At 49.7% G+C, this 16,368-nt stretch overlaps 8 protein-coding genes across 8 annotated transcripts; 4 read left to right on the plus strand and 4 right to left on the minus strand.

Annotated features, from left to right (window-relative positions):
- Positions 1-1,175: 1,175 nt before the first annotated feature.
- FTJAE_4425 (Los1p) lies at positions 1,176-4,107 on the minus strand (the record flags this gene model as incomplete). The annotated part of the gene is made up of 3 exons (XM_037350828.1): positions 1,176-1,238; positions 1,299-3,133; positions 3,189-4,107. The coding sequence occupies 3 exons, from the start codon at positions 4,105-4,107 to the stop codon at positions 1,176-1,178; spliced, it is 2,817 nt and encodes a 938-aa protein (XP_037208390.1).
- Positions 4,108-4,846: 739 nt separating this feature from the next.
- Positions 4,847-6,578, plus strand: FTJAE_4426 (uncharacterized protein; the record flags this gene model as incomplete). The annotated part of the gene is made up of 3 exons (XM_037350829.1): positions 4,847-5,038; positions 5,187-5,997; positions 6,193-6,578. The coding sequence occupies 3 exons, from the start codon at positions 4,847-4,849 to the stop codon at positions 6,576-6,578; spliced, it is 1,389 nt and encodes a 462-aa protein (XP_037208391.1).
- Positions 6,579-6,955: 377 nt separating this feature from the next.
- Positions 6,956-7,635, plus strand: FTJAE_4427 (uncharacterized protein; the record flags this gene model as incomplete). The annotated part of the gene is made up of 2 exons (XM_037350830.1): positions 6,956-7,154; positions 7,223-7,635. 2 exons carry the CDS (start codon positions 6,956-6,958, stop codon positions 7,633-7,635), a joined length of 612 nt encoding a protein of 203 aa, XP_037208392.1.
- Positions 7,636-8,725: 1,090 nt separating this feature from the next.
- Positions 8,726-10,113, minus strand: FTJAE_4428 (SH3 domain protein; the record flags this gene model as incomplete). Its single annotated transcript, XM_037350831.1, has 3 exons — positions 8,726-8,789; positions 8,845-9,964; positions 10,077-10,113. 3 exons carry the CDS (start codon positions 10,111-10,113, stop codon positions 8,726-8,728), a joined length of 1,221 nt encoding a protein of 406 aa, XP_037208393.1.
- A 905-nt stretch (positions 10,114-11,018) lies between these two features.
- On the plus strand, positions 11,019-11,365 carry FTJAE_4429 (SFT1-SNARE; the record flags this gene model as incomplete). The annotated part of the gene is made up of 2 exons (XM_037350832.1): positions 11,019-11,153; positions 11,207-11,365. The coding sequence occupies 2 exons, from the start codon at positions 11,019-11,021 to the stop codon at positions 11,363-11,365; spliced, it is 294 nt and encodes a 97-aa protein (XP_037208394.1).
- A 364-nt stretch (positions 11,366-11,729) lies between these two features.
- FTJAE_4430 (zinc finger Gcs1p) lies at positions 11,730-13,456 on the minus strand (the record flags this gene model as incomplete). Its single annotated transcript, XM_037350834.1, has 2 exons — positions 11,730-13,288; positions 13,339-13,456. 2 exons carry the CDS (start codon positions 13,454-13,456, stop codon positions 11,730-11,732), a joined length of 1,677 nt encoding a protein of 558 aa, XP_037208395.1.
- An 884-nt stretch (positions 13,457-14,340) lies between these two features.
- Positions 14,341-15,007, plus strand: FTJAE_4431 (transcription repressor; the record flags this gene model as incomplete). Its single annotated transcript, XM_037350835.1, has 2 exons — positions 14,341-14,566; positions 14,625-15,007. 2 exons carry the CDS (start codon positions 14,341-14,343, stop codon positions 15,005-15,007), a joined length of 609 nt encoding a protein of 202 aa, XP_037208396.1.
- A 232-nt stretch (positions 15,008-15,239) lies between these two features.
- FTJAE_4432 (uncharacterized protein) lies at positions 15,240-15,860 on the minus strand (the record flags this gene model as incomplete). Its single annotated transcript, XM_037350836.1, has 2 exons — positions 15,240-15,765; positions 15,823-15,860. The coding sequence occupies 2 exons, from the start codon at positions 15,858-15,860 to the stop codon at positions 15,240-15,242; spliced, it is 564 nt and encodes a 187-aa protein (XP_037208397.1).
- Positions 15,861-16,368: the final 508 nt, after the last annotated feature.

Consider the following 16,368-nt stretch of genomic DNA (forward strand, 5'->3'; position numbering starts at 1 on the left):
TGAACAAGGCCTTGACATCTTGTGAACAGCGTTGGCCGAATGTGTACTATGCACCAATTTGATCTGCAATGTCAAATGACTTTCTTTGTGTAAACAGTCTGACAATAAGCTCACTAGATGACATACTACGTAGTGCAGTATAAGCACTATCGAAATCGACATCGAAATCAAGGTGCCTCCTGTCAAACCAAGTGATCAAATTGTGCGAGGTTTACTCTGTACTGACATGACATGTTGAGGCCCATCTCACAACCAGGCACGCAACACATTGCCTGCAGCCCTGCCCTGCCCTTGGAGCTATCGTGTGGTGGGGAGCTGTCAAGGGAACAGGGGGGCACAACCAGGTGCGCATGCATGCATTCGCGCGAGTTCCAGAATCCTCGCAGAAGCACGGCCCTTCCATCCCTTATCATCGTCCATCACGACAGGCGTGCCCAGGTCTGGGGCATTGTGTGGACTGGACAGGATTTCCCATGTCGAACATCACCAAGTTGGCGAGGATAAACTGCCGTTATCGAGCAGCCACAATGCATTTCACTCACTCCCTTTTCCCCACATGCGCATGACGGCGGTTCCCGTGTGTTTCGTACGAGTAGTTTTGCGGCTGATGATAGAGCCGAGTACAGAGATCCGGCGTTGAGATGTATTGCACAACAGAGGCACCGGCCCGGGTTTAAAAACGCGGTGATGGGAATCAAACCAGATGCCCGGACCGGTAGTTGAATCTCTAGTGGGTAGTTGACTTATATCGCCAGATACTTCGGCCCTGTCTTTACTGAAGGTATCGGACCATGAAAGCCTACGCCAATATCACATATACAGCACTTAGACGTAATCGCGCTTGAGCCATCTCAACAGGTTCACGCGGCAAATACACATATCGACAAATATGCTACACAATTTTGCAGAATGCATACTGTTTCTATTCTTAGTCTTCGAGTTCAAAGATCTACCGCTCATCCAAAACCAGCCAGCCCAGAACGCCCACGGGCAGGGTATTAATACAAGCAATCCGTGTAAAACATCACACGCTATTCTGATCCTCATCAGGTTTCACTCATGTGGGGAAGCCTGTGTAAATCACCGCAAACAATGCCCCCTCGTTACGAGGTTGCTTGAAAGCATATCGTGACAACGCCCCGTCTTTTTCCATTACGCCATCCTGCGAAACTGCATCATCGGCCCTGGTCGTAATTCTCAATATGGACCAAATCAAGGAGCGATGCAATGTAAGGGCTCTGCGGGGTAAATTAGTATAAATTCTTTGTGGCAAACGGTGATGGGATTGATAGACATACCAAGGCCCTGTTCTCTGCAAGGATCTCAAATAGTCGCGGTAGCAGAGGGCGGAAAAGAACCTCGTTCCAACCTCCTATTTCGCCCACTTTCTCTTGATTCTTGATCATCTCTTCCTCAGCCTCCGTTTTGACCACATTGCGAGCAATGTTCCTTAGCACTAACGCAGCGCTGAGTGGAATACCAGCTGCCTGGGGCGGGAGGTTTGGATTCCGCTCGTCCCGTGCTGTTGCAGTTTCTTCGTGGGTCACAGCCATAGTCTTGGCGGGAACAATCCATGAACGCTCTGGCTTTCGGTTAAGTGCGTCGTTGGGTAATGCCGAAGAGATGTGTGTGTTGATATGTCTTGCGAAATCCTGAAGGTGCATTTTGGTGGACTTGGGATAGCGGGAGCACTGATCCCAGGTACAGATGTATTCTTTCTCGACGTTGTCAAATTTTCCCCCTTCGTTTCGCTTCTCTCCAAGATGGTCCACGAGGATGTGCTCCCAAAGCTTCTCAGGCTGAATGTAAAACTGACCACATTTCTCAAGCTTATTGGTAGGATTCGAGGCCCAAAGGCATCGCCCGTACTCCTTGCCATCTAAGCCAAGAGGTTTTGGTCTTGCACGGATACCATGGATGATGAATTTTTGTTGAGGGTCACCAGGCTCTCTAAGGACCTGCGCGTTTGAATCCTTGTATACAGACGTACTGTTCCGGATGAAGTCGGCAGGTGTGATAAGAGGCTGGTTGATGACCTTGAGTGGTGCGACAAATGCGTTCTGGTAGGCCTGCCAGGCGGCTAGTTGTGTCACAAAAGAGTTATTGTCCTCCTCGAAGAAGCAGCGAACCCAATGGTGAACACGATCTGGCTCTTCAAGCTTGAGCATCTCCTGAAGAAGATCCTCAGGCATAGGAGCAATTTGGTCACGAGCGGGAATTCTTTGCTCGGGTACAAGAACAAACTCGCGTTGTGTCTTACGAGCACCATGAGCCAGGAGACGTGCAAGATGGTCAATGAGGTTTTCTGGCGTCAAAGACCGGACCAAGGTGTCCACGTTGGGCACAACAGCAGTGTACTGATAGAGGAAATCGAGACACGCGTCGATAAGTTCATCATCGTTGAGCAAAAGCCAGCTGGAAAGTCGCTGGAGTACTTGCCCAGGAATATTGCTTAGCTTGTTGGTAGCCTCGAGATTCATGGAGATACGCCCCAGCGCCCGAAGAGACGTCAGGATGATACCACGGTCATCAGACGTCAACTGCGCCAACAATGTCCTATACATAGGGTCTTCTGAGTCCAATGTCATGAACGGCGTCAACTGCTCAGCAATGTCCAGGGCAAGATGTTTCAGTTCCACAAGAGAATCCTTCTGCGGTAGGTTCAGGATGATACAAATGAGATCCTTGACGGGAGGGAAGTCTGATATGTTATGAGCGTTTTCAGGCAAGGTGACCATGTTCCGCAACGTCAGGACAGCTTCAGTGATCAGCACCATAGTGTCCGCAAATGACTCAGTTTGCAGAATGTCGGGTACATCCTTCTCAATCAGGTTATCGATGCGCTCCAGGATATCCTTTGTCCCATAGTTTCCATCGAGTGCATTCGGGTCACTGGAATCATATGGAAGGTTCCAAGATATGCTCCAGTTAACGTGGTAGAACATATGTCCCACCTCAAGGGCTTTGTCGACTAGACCTTCGGCCAGACCTGGGAATGAGTCGAACTTGTACTTGTCACCTCGCTCATACGATATTTTCACCAGATGACTGAGCGCAAAGGCTTGTTCAGCAGGAATATTTGATCGCAAAGCGTTCAGACACCTCATGTAAATATTAGGGCCATCAAAACCGGCTAATACAGCTGGTTAGTGAAAGAAAACATAAAATCACGGACGAGTACTACTTACTGCCAGGTTGCATCGGTTGGCGAGGGTCAATGCGCGGAGTTTGGCGTGGCTTCTGAAACTCGGTGGGCGCATTGCTTGGAGTTGGCACTGCGCGCAGTGTTAGGGGTTTAGAAAACCGCGGCTGATAGGCAGTGACCAAGTTGGATGTATTCTCAGTGTTAGTTGGGTGGTGGAGAACCGAGGGACCTCGGTTTCCCTGGTAATTCTGTTGTTGGTGCTGCTGAGGTATGTGCATGTTTGGGTGATGCGAGGGGGTCTGGGGAGGGTTCGCGGCTGGTGAGTTGGTACTGCTCGCATGATGAGCAGAAGAATGTCGGGTTGTTCGTGAAGGTCCAGTATCCGGTTGAAAGATGACACGCTGAGGAGGTGCCTCACGCAGCCCTCTGGAAGCACGCGCACTGGCAGCAGTGTCTGGAACGGGTCGCTCGCGGACGGGTGTACCATCGTCTCCCGAGGCCGCTGAGTCTGTAGCACCAACGTTGCTCTCTCTTTTCTTCCCCCAGAAATTCTCCCTTGTGCGTGACAGTAAGCCAGCACCTTTAGCCGTCACGTCCTCCAAAATATCTTTTGGTGGAGGTTCCTTTCCATGTACTGTGCTGATCTCAAACGCAGCCAAGTTTTTGTAGAACTTTTCCTTCAGCGAGAAGGCAGTGGAGGCTTCATTATTAGAATATATGCCCAGCTCTGACGCCATACGTCGCCATGCGAGCTTCTCCTCAGAGATCTTGTCATAGCCACCACTCTCTACGACGTGGTTGAAGACCTTGAACAAGTCAACATGCGTTGCGCCGACCTTGGGCTCTGGATCAAGTGTTGTTCCGCGCTTGGAATGATAATCACGGAGTCGCGTCATAAAGTCCTCGTATTCGGGCGTGCGATCTATCGTGTGCGGCGGCACCTCATTGCGAACGGGCGCCATATTGAGCGATCGTGCGGTGAACTGATTGTGCGCGGGTGGATAGAAACAGGATACGCAATGCGTAGTCGCGATGAAGGGGGAGAGGTCTCTTGTCGTCGAGCTGCGTTGAATGTCGTGCAGTCACGAAAGATTTCCACGGATAGGCGCTTCCACCCAGCGTCTGAAAGGCTTCAATGGCCTCTGTATCGATAATTGGCTGGTTTTAGAGATACCGTGGATGCTTGCAGCTTGATCCACGATTCTCAAATCGCATGGGTCTCGCTGATAGTTTGGTTTGGCGCGGCGCGTCGAAGTCCTTTGGGAAGATTGCGCTAGGTTATCTCCACGTGACCCGTGGTCACAACCGCAATGGAATCGGAAGATGGAAGTTCTCTTATTCGGTACCTAGAGGTACTTAGCTACAGGGAGGTAATCAATTGTCCGTCCCTTCAGCCATAATCTCTTCTGCACAAACTTGGATTCATTAGATCCTTGGTGGTATTGTCGCTCTTTACTTCAATAGTTGGCAAGAAGGATGGATAGGTAGGCATGCCGGTGCAGGTAGTACTTGCCTCCTACGTTTGCTTCTTACTATTTATCAAGTGCTTCGAAGCGGAAGGAGAAACCAAGTCCTCAAGTTCAAGACTAAATTATATAGCACAATGGAAGGCGCGCAAGACTTTGTCTCTGCGAACTTCAACCCAAAATCGATCAAAAATCTATCTCATACCCATGCAGTCTTCCATTTTTGAGTTCCATCATGGCTGGTCCCCCGACTCCTGTGTCCGCGTGCCCACTCGTTTACTTGGAGATCCGCGATGGAGCGAATGCCAAAGCCTACAACTCTTCTCACCCACACAGTGCCTTCACTCTGACGATTGAGGGTGAAAGACCGATCGGATCAGAGATGGGAATTTTGGTTCTTTTGATACACAAAGGGAAACAACAAGTGGTATGAACTGGCGTCACTGGGCTCGAGTGGGAGGCTAATAGACCAGGTTTCCCTTCGACTCAGTGAAATAAAAGGAGGATCACCTTCCTCTGCAGAGATCATCAGCATCAATAAGCAAACTAATCGAATCTGTGTAACTGTACCCAAGAAGCCACAAGCGCTCCTCGCGCAGTTTGAAGAAAAGAGAGATTTCAGTGTTACTGTATGCTTGCTGCAGAAGGCTGGATTCTTCGCCAGCGAGGCAATACCAGCATCTCTTCTAACAGTTCCTCCTCAGCCTGTATCTCAGACGCACGATGTCATGTTTGACACGAGACCGCGACTCTCTTCAATCACACCGCCAACTCTATTGCCTCCGAATCATTTCCAAGGAACTGGTGCTCCACCTGACTTCTCGTTCACCACCATGTTGAACGCTCCTTTACAGTCTTCGCCATTTTCGACTGTCCCAACCTCGTACATGGAACAGACACAACGAGCGCAGTCAATACCTATGCAAAACTATCTTCCAGGGACTCAAATGCGGCATACTAGTCCAGTGACGGTGCAACTCAACCCATACCACATGTTCCTTGAAAGAGACGGCACACACTCACACATACCTCGCGTTGGGTCGCCTCTGAGGTACTCCTTTAACTCGAGCCCGCCTCCGACACAGTCACCCATCGGTAGGGCCGACATGGTGATGCCTCTGAATGTGTCCACCACAGGCTCCCACGCGCAGAGTCTCTCAGTTCGTGAGAGTCCTGAAGTCAACTTTTTTGAAAGTCGCTCGGATGTCGATACCAAGAGCTGTAATATGCGCGCAGACTTTACAAAGGGCCTTTCGCCCGAACAATACCGTCAACAGCCGTTGCACGACCAGGACTTTCGCAAACTGATGCCTCGACCAAGGCAGTTGCCATTTGATTCACGCGCAAAGACCGCCTCACCATGCAAGAAGCCTGAGGTGCATGCAGGTATACAACCGGGGCTTGAGAAATCCCCTGACTCTAGAGAACCCAGGAGATCCCCAAGCCGGCCTTTAAGGAGAGACCCAACCAATTCAGGGAAAAGTCAAAGCACTGAAACCACGTACAGCACCACAAATAAGAGGCTAAACCAGAAGAGTGGCAGAGTTCTTGCGTCAGAAAGCACTGATGATTATTCTAAAGCAACTAGCAGTTTTGAAGACCGTCCCCCCAGCTCTAAATCGGTGGGTACATTTGCGAATGTGAAAGCAAAAGGTGATATGTACAAGGACGCCGAATGTCAGACAACCCTCCCAAAAAGCCCGAAAGTTGCAGCTAGCTCGCAGAGGTCCTCAGGATCAAGACAAGAAACCTCAGGTGTGGAGCTCCTACCATGGGTTATACTTAGTGACTACAACACGTTGAAGGATTTGAATCAAGCAACAGCCCCGTTGGTTGAACAGTTTGAACAGGATGTTGCGAGGGGCGGTGATGCAGCTTTGCTCGCACAGTTCTATTCTAAGCAACTATGGGCAAGGCGTAGAGAATTCTGGTATAAAAAGTTTCAGGTCATGGTCGGCGGGGAGTGACAACTGGTTGGCGAGTTATCTGCCATATGAGCGGATAGTTGGAGTTTAAAGGAAGGAAACTCGGACATTTGACTTTATTACGGGAGTTTAAGTGCTTGCAGGTAGGTATGCGACTGATTCATTGCTGAGACTGACTCACTGTTCCTAATAAAGAACTGTACCGACTACACCTACCTCGGACTCTCTTACATCCCCCATTCAATAACCGACCAAACCTCTTTACGCTTTCTGTCCATCGAACTTATCGCGGCATTAAGGCGCCCCTTACTACTAAGCTTATTCACGGAGCTCAGTATTCTTGCGAAAACTTCACGCAACCCCATCTATTAGAGTTGAGCTGCATTTCCTTCTGTATTGCATTCATCCTAGCTGCCACGATGTCGATATCAGACACAGTCCTACCAAGCATTGAAGACCCAAATATCCTTACAACATTTCCGAGCCATGGCCCCAGTCTCAGCGACCGAGAGATGATCCACAGTCCCGAGATGCAACGGGTGTTGGACAAGTTCCTCAGTATTGATACCGAGATAGTTCTTGACATCCGGGCGAAACGAATACGCAAATCCACCCACCGTAAGTTATAACTTCACATGTCTTACCATACCTTAGGACGTATCCGTATTCTAATTATCCAATGACAGGTATTAGCAAGCTGCCCACTAGTCGCTCTGGCTGGTTCTGTCGAAAGCGAGGCTTGGGGAACCTCTTCAAAGACATCCCTCTCAGCAATACGCAGGAGACGACCAACAAAGATTTCCGTCTCTGTCGAAACACCAGCCAGCACCACTGGGGTCAACACACGCTGGAATGGTTCGAGAAGAGGGGTAGCCGCATTATGATTATCAGTCGTTTTTCTCGCAATATGGGTAAGCATCGAGGTCAAAACAGACTGAAACTCTGGACCCGGTTTCACAAACACATACGGGATGTTATCAACCAGCGAATTGAAGATATCAAGAACGGTAATGTGGGACTTGCGAGGGCTTTCAACATCATCCAGGTCATAAACACACCCCAAGAGTTAACCTGGCACCTCATTCGCAAGCATCACTAGTCAAGCACCTGGTTCAGAATCAGGGTAGGCCTGCCACAGTTGGTGCATTTCAAGGTCGTATTGTTTGTAAACACCCTTGGTTGATTACGGTTTTCATTGAAGTTTTTATTAAGACACTCTAAAGTTCAAAGGCAATCATAGTTCACCAATGCCAGGTCTCAGGATCTCCCTGTTACTGGTACTACGGACTGAGATCACAAAGTTAGTCTCTACTCGCATTTGCCGAAAGACTGATTAATACACGACGTTTGATAAATCCCCAAATATTACTTATCAAGTTCTTGTGTTAGACCTGTTGCAAATGTCTGGCAAAGACTCAGGATTTGATGCCCACGGTGACGAAACCATTGCTTGGACATGATAAGGACTAGAACTCTCAGGTGAGAAAGCCATCAGTCGAGAGAACGCATTCGTTATCATCCCAGCCCTGGGGTGCCGCTTGTCTTGATATAGAGCCTGACATGAACAAACTTCTTGGCTGTATTTTAAGGGGTACCGCTCATCTCTAATCGGCCATAATAGAGATAACTAGATCGCGGGTGAACAGCCAGCCATAACGTACAGGATCTCGGAATCTCTACCTTCTATGTGGAGCCGTTGATACTTTTACTGCAGTACTTTTTGATGTGGCAGCCTTCATACGGTTTTCGTTATGGTGCCGAGCCGTCATGTGCGACCCCTGAGCCTTATTGCGTTTCAACTACAAGAACAACTATTCCAAAGCCGTATATATATTATGTTGCTGAAGCTCAATTTGGGAGTGGTCGATGTGTCAGTTTGATAGATCTCATGGAGGCATCATGAGCGTAGATACCTACTAACCAGCACGCGTCCCATACATTAGCTAAGTCCCATGGACCAAACACAATTTAATAAAGGCTCAAGGGTGGGAAAACATCCGTCTACTACAAATGTGTAGGTTTTTTATAATCCAAAAGCTTGTGGAGTACATATGATGTGTAAAACTGTACAGTCTTTTGCAGCCGCGATTTTCCAAGATAGACAAAAGACAAAAAAGCCGTCGTATTCATAAGGTATCAATCCGAAACGTGCCTAAAGGGTATTTAAATCGATACAAAGATAACAACCGTTACTCCTTCATCTTGACATAGTTGCTGGGGAAAATGCCCGTTCTTGTGCCAATTTGTCCGGTCCTAGAGGCCGTTAGTTCCTGCGACGGTATTTAAGCAATTGGTGTTGAATACATACCACCAGTCGTTGTCGCTCTCGGTTCGCTTTAGTACAGTGATGACATCGCCCTTCTTGAAACCCAGATCACCTGGTTGATCCGCGTCAAAGTTGTACACAGCAACTGCCTCGTTCTTCTTAAGCATGGCTTGCTTGGCACCAAAGTTAGGCTTGGGAGCCGCTGGCCGTCCAGGGCCAGCCTTCTTCTCGGCGCCGAACCCTCCCGAACCTCCTGTAGGATTGTCACGATAAACGTAGTCGTTGTTCGCTCCACCACCAGAAGCAAACGTGCTAGAACGCGTGGGCCCGCCAAATCCGCCTGGTCTGTCGTATACATCGTCCTGCCATGTATTCGAGCGGCTGGGTCGTCCGAAGCTATCATCGTATGAGCCTGAGCCTGTACGATCTCGCTGTACGCCCTCGCCCATCGCGGATCCTCGGCGACCGTTCCACACGACATCGTCGTGCTGATCGTCGTATACAGGAACGTCGTTGTACATGGCGTCGTCACCGCCGCCTCTCATACCATTGAAAACGCGCGAGTTGAGGATATTCATAAGAGGGGCAGCTTGAGGAGGTGGCCTCACAGACCCGGTGAGGAGCTGCTGCGCTGTGAAGCGCTGGCCGTACATCTTCTCGTTGGCATCCCGGCGCTCGATAATCGCAGATCCCTCAAGGGAAACACCAGCAAATAGACCCTTGGTCTTGGAGTAACTGAAGATACCGGCGACACCTTTCAGAGAAGCAGCGCCGGCTGCTTCGGCATTGCGACCAACGGGACCAGCTGCCAAGGAGACATTGCCACCTAGTGTCAAAGAGCCAGCTTGGGCAAAGGACCGGACGGCGCTCGAATCGTTCAGAATAAAGACAAAATCGGTCAATTCGAAACCGACTTGACCACCGAAGCCGGCTCCGGCGGTCGCAATAGCGCTCGGGGCGCTCCAACCACCCTCGGGAAGTCGGGCGACGACGAGACCGCTGCCAAAACGGCCTGAGCCGAGGAAGCCGGCCTTGAGAACGGTGATGATGGCAAGACCCTTAGCATTGGCGAGGATGGATGGAGGAATGACCTTGTCGGGACCGAAAGACTGGCGAGGATTGATGAAAGAAGTCAGAATCTTGCCGCACTTCTTACATTCCGCTGTTGGGGAGTTGTGTTAGCCATGTCTCGCACTTGAGGCGATCGCTTCATTGGGGGGTGGAGTAGCCCATGATGCGCGATCATGAGTGCGGAATTTGGTGGCTCGACTTACACGCCATAGACGACGGGAGGGGATTGTTGATGCCCATCTTGATACACTCGACCAAAGCTCAAGAAATACAATGCACAAACAGGAACAGGGATCGAAAGTTATCTACGCGCAAGTCGAAAACTGTTGTTGGAGGAGCCAAGAAGCTCTCAGTACAAGGGCGATGGGTGGGGTTGATATGATGGGTATAGTAGCCCAGCTTGTCCGGGTTGCGTCGTCACCAGACGAGTTACTGCTGCGCCTCGATGGTATATGCCAAGGAGTGGACGTAAGCAAACGAGTGTAGAATATTCTGCGGCGATATTATACAAGGACTTGTGGGATCGACAAAGTTACGAAGAAGGAAAAGTAGAGGTCTTAAGCCTACACTATTTGGTGCAGACGTTGGGCATGCAGATTCACGGCACCTCGTAATGGGGAGCTTCCATGTCGTGTGGCGCAGTAATTCAAGTCAACGTGACAGCGTGAATAACAACGAATCCGCTGAACTTACTACGTAGAGCCTTTTGCAACTGCCCAACCATTTTCTCTCATCAGGCCCTGTCTGTAACATGTTGCCCCGCCTTAGGCGCCAGTTCCTTTGATGCATGGAGAAATCTCCAGTTTCTCAGCGGCGAGAGGTGTGGCTGTTAGTTGAAGTGTGGCGGTGTGAGCACCAGAGTACGTACCGCTGAATGTCCACCTCAGCGCGCCCGCGAGGTGGTGGCCGTGGCGGACTTTGGGGCCGACCGAGGAGGTCGTCATGGCTATCGGTTTTGTGTTAGAACTTGAACCCCTTTCACAACTTGGCACTTGACATTTCGAGGATACATTCACGACGACGAAGACATCTTGTCTTCCACAAAGCGACGACAAACAACACACACCAAACAATTTGTTTCCATCCCAAGCCAGACCGTATCGATAACCCTGTTTCGCCATCCCTAACTTCCGGCAACTTTCATCATGTCCGAAGCCTACGAACGAGAGCGCCAGAACAATGCGCGCCTGGATGAGCTCTCTGCAAAGGTCTCCGCCCTTCGAGGTGTGACAGTAGACATTTACGATAATGCACGAGCCCAGGATGTCATCGACAACACCGTCCGTCTGCCTCCTTCGGAAGCGACAACTTACAGTTTACTAACGGCCAACAGTCCGATACTTTCTCCTCTATGACCACACAGATGAAGGGTTCTGCTGGCCGCTTAACTCGCATGGCTGCATCAGGCAACCGTGTCGCTATTCTGAAGCTCTCGGGAATCGTTATTGGCGTTTTCTTGGTGTTATTCTACGGGGCTAAGCTGTTGTTCTAAGAGCCTTAGCACAGATATAAGCTGGGCAGGGAACGATCGTAATACAGGGCGTCCGTTGTGAAGGGGAGACGGATATTTATCAGGTGGTATAAACAGATGGTCAAGGACATCCAAGTGTCCACAGCTAAAAGGCTAAGGAGTTGTGTCTCAGGATTTTTACTGTTTTCGCAGCGTTGGGCCGGCGTTATTTGAATACACTCACATTGCTTCTCACCGGAACCAATGTCATAATGGTCGTACAATTTACTAGCCATCCTGTTTCGCATCTACTTGACTCCTAACATGCAAACGCCAATCATGCCTGCAATTGTTTTATAGAAACCTCCGCCCCAAAAGCCATCTAGATGTTTCCAAAACCCACTACCTACTGCCACACGTTGGAGAACAAGTCTTCATCTCCGCCAAAGCCACCGCTAGGCTTGGTTTGACCACCACTGCCACCAGCAGCAGGTCCACTGCTTGTCCATCCTCCAAACTCCTCATCGGCTGATACCTTGGGCGATGCGATAGGATTGAAGCCTCCTGATGCCCCGGGGACGATGGGTGTGTTGGCAAATGCTCCTCCCGTGTTACCCCAACCAAAATCGCTCGCCGCGGGCTTTGGCGGTTCAGGTGCTTTCTGAACTGGGGCTGGTGCAGGAGCTGCAGGGGCTCCCCAATCACTTCCACCCCAAACATCAGCACCAGAGAAACCTCCCATAGAACTGGCCGCGTTAGCTGTTGTCGTCATACTGGTTGGCGCGGCAGCAGGAGGGCTTTGGGGAGAAGAGAGGTTGAAGACGGAGTTGGTAGAAGCAGCTGCGGGTTGTGGTGGAGGAGGCGATGTGGTCACAGGTGCAGAAAGATCGAAAAGGTCACCCATGGCGGAGGATTGAGCGGGCTTGAGCGCGGCAGGAGCGGCAGGAGCAGCCGGCTGCGGGGAGGAAAAGCCACCGAAGTTCGAGAAGTTTGAAGATTGCTGCTGGTGGGTAGGGGCAGCGGGTTGGGAGGGTTTGCTGTTGAAGAAACTACCTCCTCCTAGGCCGCCAAAGGCATTGCTGCTTGACGTTGTACGACTTGCAGAGCTGAGGCTTGCGAAAGGGTCGGGAGCGGCGGGCTTAGGGGGGTTCGAGATGCTGAGACCACCAAAGGCATCGTTGAAGCCACCAACAGAGCCTTGAGACTGGTGGCTGAAGGTGGGAGATGCAAGGCCACCAAAGCCTCCCGCAGATGACTGTTGCTGAGGTTGAGCAGGAGGTTGAGGTTTAGGCGCAGTAGCATATAGAGATAGGATAGATTGTTTCAAATCGGGACGAGACTGGCCGCTCGGAGCGGTACCAGTTGTGCTGGCCGGTCGAGGAGGAGCCGCAGGCTCGCCAAAGAAGTCGAGTCCGAGTAGCGAGTCCTTTGTACTTGTTGCTCTCGGTGGAGCAGGCTCAGCCTTAGGAGCAACCTTCGCCGAGTGAGGAGCAGCACTGCTTGATCGCACAGGGACAGGGTCTCCGCCGATAAGATCTCCCTGAGGTGCAGGAATAGATTTCGGTGCTTGTGAGTTGCCCAGGGATGCCTTTCTGATGGACTCCTTGCGCTCTATAACTTGCTTCTCCTTTACAATGCTAAGGGGTACGTCGTCGTCGCCATCAGCATCTAGAGTAGCAGGATCGGGCATGGGGCCGTCCATAACCCATCGCTTGAGTTCGTACTTTGTTCGGATAAAGTTCTCGATCTTGGCTTCAGATGGGGCGTGACCTGGCGCAAGCTTGGCCTCCCAGTATTTATTGGCGCGAGCGTTTCCCCAGCTCAGAACACTTTGGAGTTGTTCGTCGGTCCAAGAATCGAGGTCAACGGACTTGACTCGGCTGATGTGAGTGCCCATGCCACGATGGATGCCCGAACATCGGATACAGATGAAGACACCTAGGTTCCAGCTGGCCCATCGAGGATCTGAAATGGTCAGAGGGAATGTACTAGCAAGCTCGTAGTCTAATACATACGCTTGTTTCGTTTACAATCAGAGCAGACCTTATTGGCCTCCAACTTGAGCAGACTCTTGATGGTAGCTTGGTTTTGCGCCGCCCGCTCAGCAGCGGGGTTCGGGGCTCTCCTAGACATGGTGATGCTGATTGATGAAAACACAGAGGAAGTTCGTTATTAGTTGTGGTAGAAGTCGAGGTAAAAGGATTCGAAGCGTCGCTCTGGACGGCTGTTGTTGCAAAGTGGCAACCTGTTCGAAAAGGGTGTGCCTAGAATTGGATGAATGTTGATAGGGAGGTGCCAAGGTGGTCGGTGATGTTCCCTTTAGCTGCCCAGCGGAATTAATGCATGGGCGGGGCGGGTCTGGACACTGCGTGGTAGGTACCTGACCCCTGGAATTGGCGGGGGGTGACAAGATTTCGCCAAGCCACTGTATGATCGAAACTCGAGGTAGGTTTCCTCTCACCTTGTATCAATAATTAGGTATTTCTTTTTTGTATAGAGTCGGGTCGAACAAATTTGCTTTTTAATTGATTATCTTGGCCTGCCATTGTCTCGGAAGCTCAGACTCATGGCTCACTCTTCGCAGGTAAATGCTCTGTCTCACCTTGCGAAATGAAGTTATCTTTAGGACCTCAATCATTTTGGTAAGATGCGAAACATGGGGGCTGAAACCGAAGTCTTGTCGTACTCGAAGAAAATAAGACTTTTTTAAACTTTTAGAGTAATCATCTCTTAAAAGTTGAATCATCAAATTACCGAATTTGGAATTGTGCCAGCGTATTCAGGCGCAATACTCGAGCCGTTGGGCCACAAAAGAGCGTAAAGCGGAATAATCAAGATGTGGCTGTGGTAGGCTTAGCAGCAATAATTCGATGATGCAAATGATTCCACAGTTCGCAGCCCATGATTTGTCAACTGGTTGCCACTAAGATCCGGGACTTATAACGTCTCTCTTGAAGGTCATGAATGATAACTCATCTTCAATCAAATATAAATAACCATATACAACTCCCTTCTCAATGCGCTTCTCTCCATTACTATCAACACTCTTCTACACTTTCTCAAATATCACCCGCGTGAGACCTCCTCTGCCTTCATACCTGGCCTTTCGACCTATTCCCCTTCGATCTATGTCTGGTATTCCTTTGCTGGGCGCTTTATTTGGCACTTCATCTAAGAACTCTTCAAATATGTCTTACCCTGATCAACGTTCAAACGACGAGTGGCGAGCTGTCCTCAACAAGGGTATGTTCTTGCACTGCTAGCATCTATATCTATGCCCCAGAGTAACTAACGTTCGCAGAACAATTCCGTATCCTGCGTGAGAAGGGTACCGAGCCTCCCGGTTCTGGAAAGTTTGACAAACACTATCCTGAGCAGGGTGTTTATACCTGCGCTGGTTGTGATGCACCACTTTATAAGGCGAGCCACAAGTTCAGCTCTGGCTGTGGTTGGCCAGCCTACTTTGACAGCATCCCTGGTGCCGTTGTCCGTCACGAGGATCGCGCTTTTGGCATGGCACGGACAGAGATTGTATGTGCCAACTGCGGCGGTCACCTAGGACATGTGTTCAAGGGCGAGGGCTTTGACACGCCCACTGATGAGCGTCACTGTGTGAACAGCGTCAGTCTAAGCTTTTCACCTGACGATAAGACTGTCAAGGATAAGCCTGAAAGCAAGGCCTGACTTTGAGGAGACGCTATGAGGAGACGAATGATGAGATTACGAGCGGGTTTGGTATGAATGAGGAGCATATGGCGCAGAGTGTGAAGTGGCGTGGTACTTAGCTGGAATTGAAACATGAAAGTATTGAGCAACGAAGGGATTCTACAGTGACTGGTCTTAGAGCTCTCCTTTAACTGACTGCACGAAGTTGGCCATTACACATCCCAACCCTCCTAAGATTCATCAAATCGTTTCAATCAAATCTCTCGGGAAAGTAGAACCATTCTCCACGTTCCGCATCCCAGTGTCGGAATCTTTCAGACTCCTGGTGCCAAGCCCAGTAATCGTCGTCCATATCACCGTCTTCGGAAAACTTGATTTCGGGTGGTGTCAAGGCTTCTCCCTGTATATATGCTTCTTCGATATCGGCTTCCACGGGTTGATCCTCAAAGGTAATATCCAGATGACGTATTCTTTCCTCCAAGCCATTTACTAGGGAAGTTTCGGACCTTCCATCAAGTATTCCTTGAACGTATGTATTCCTTTCTGTGTAAGTGTCGGTCGTCTCATCCTTGACTAAAGATCCCTTTTCTTCGATTCCATTGTATCCTAGGCATGTATATGTCGAATTGTTCAGCCCTTCTTCAGAACAGGGTTCAGTAAATGATGCTGCGGAGGCTCGAGGCACTTGACCTCCATAGACGGACTTCCGCTGAGGGTCCTTCAGCTGTCTCTTACAAGATTTCGCTCTCGTGGGTGCTTCCGCAGAACGGGCTGTCCTATAATTATTTCCTTTTCCAGCATAAAAATGGCCAGGCATGAGCACCTAAACATACATTAGCTCAAAGTTGGTAACAGGTATTGGAAGAAGCATTCATACATTGACCAATGCATTGTAACAACTCTGTCCATTGTCTTCTTGGACATCCGTCCTATCTACTGGACACAGCATGAACAAGGCTTTGATATCAATATTGGGGGCCATCAAATCGACCAATCTAATTGATTTCCTGGCTTGAGTCAAGTCTACACCTGGAAGACTTGTAAGGTGATCAATAGTAATTCTGCAAAAACAGCTTTCAGAGACCTATGATGCAAGTCAGAAATAGCGGACATGCTAAAGACAACAATATACTGACTGTAGTAAGTTTAGCAACTATTGAGTCCGAGACTTTATTGATACCTGTCGAGTGCATAGATGGACATTTTTATGTCCTGGACCTCATTGAGGTAACTCGGAAATGAGCGGCATTGAGCTTTCGGAGTCGTAACACATTACGATGACGAGGCGAATGTGTTATTCTATGAGGCACGCTACTTCGTAATCATTTACTGTGAAACTGGTCATTTTGAATCTTGTTTCTGCCAGAGCCTGACGCCCG

This window comes from Fusarium tjaetaba (assembly GCF_013396195.1).
Source record: "Fusarium tjaetaba strain NRRL 66243 chromosome Unknown NRRL66243_c0000086, whole genome shotgun sequence".
In the NCBI taxonomy this organism is placed as follows: Eukaryota; Fungi; Ascomycota; class Sordariomycetes; order Hypocreales; family Nectriaceae; genus Fusarium; species Fusarium tjaetaba.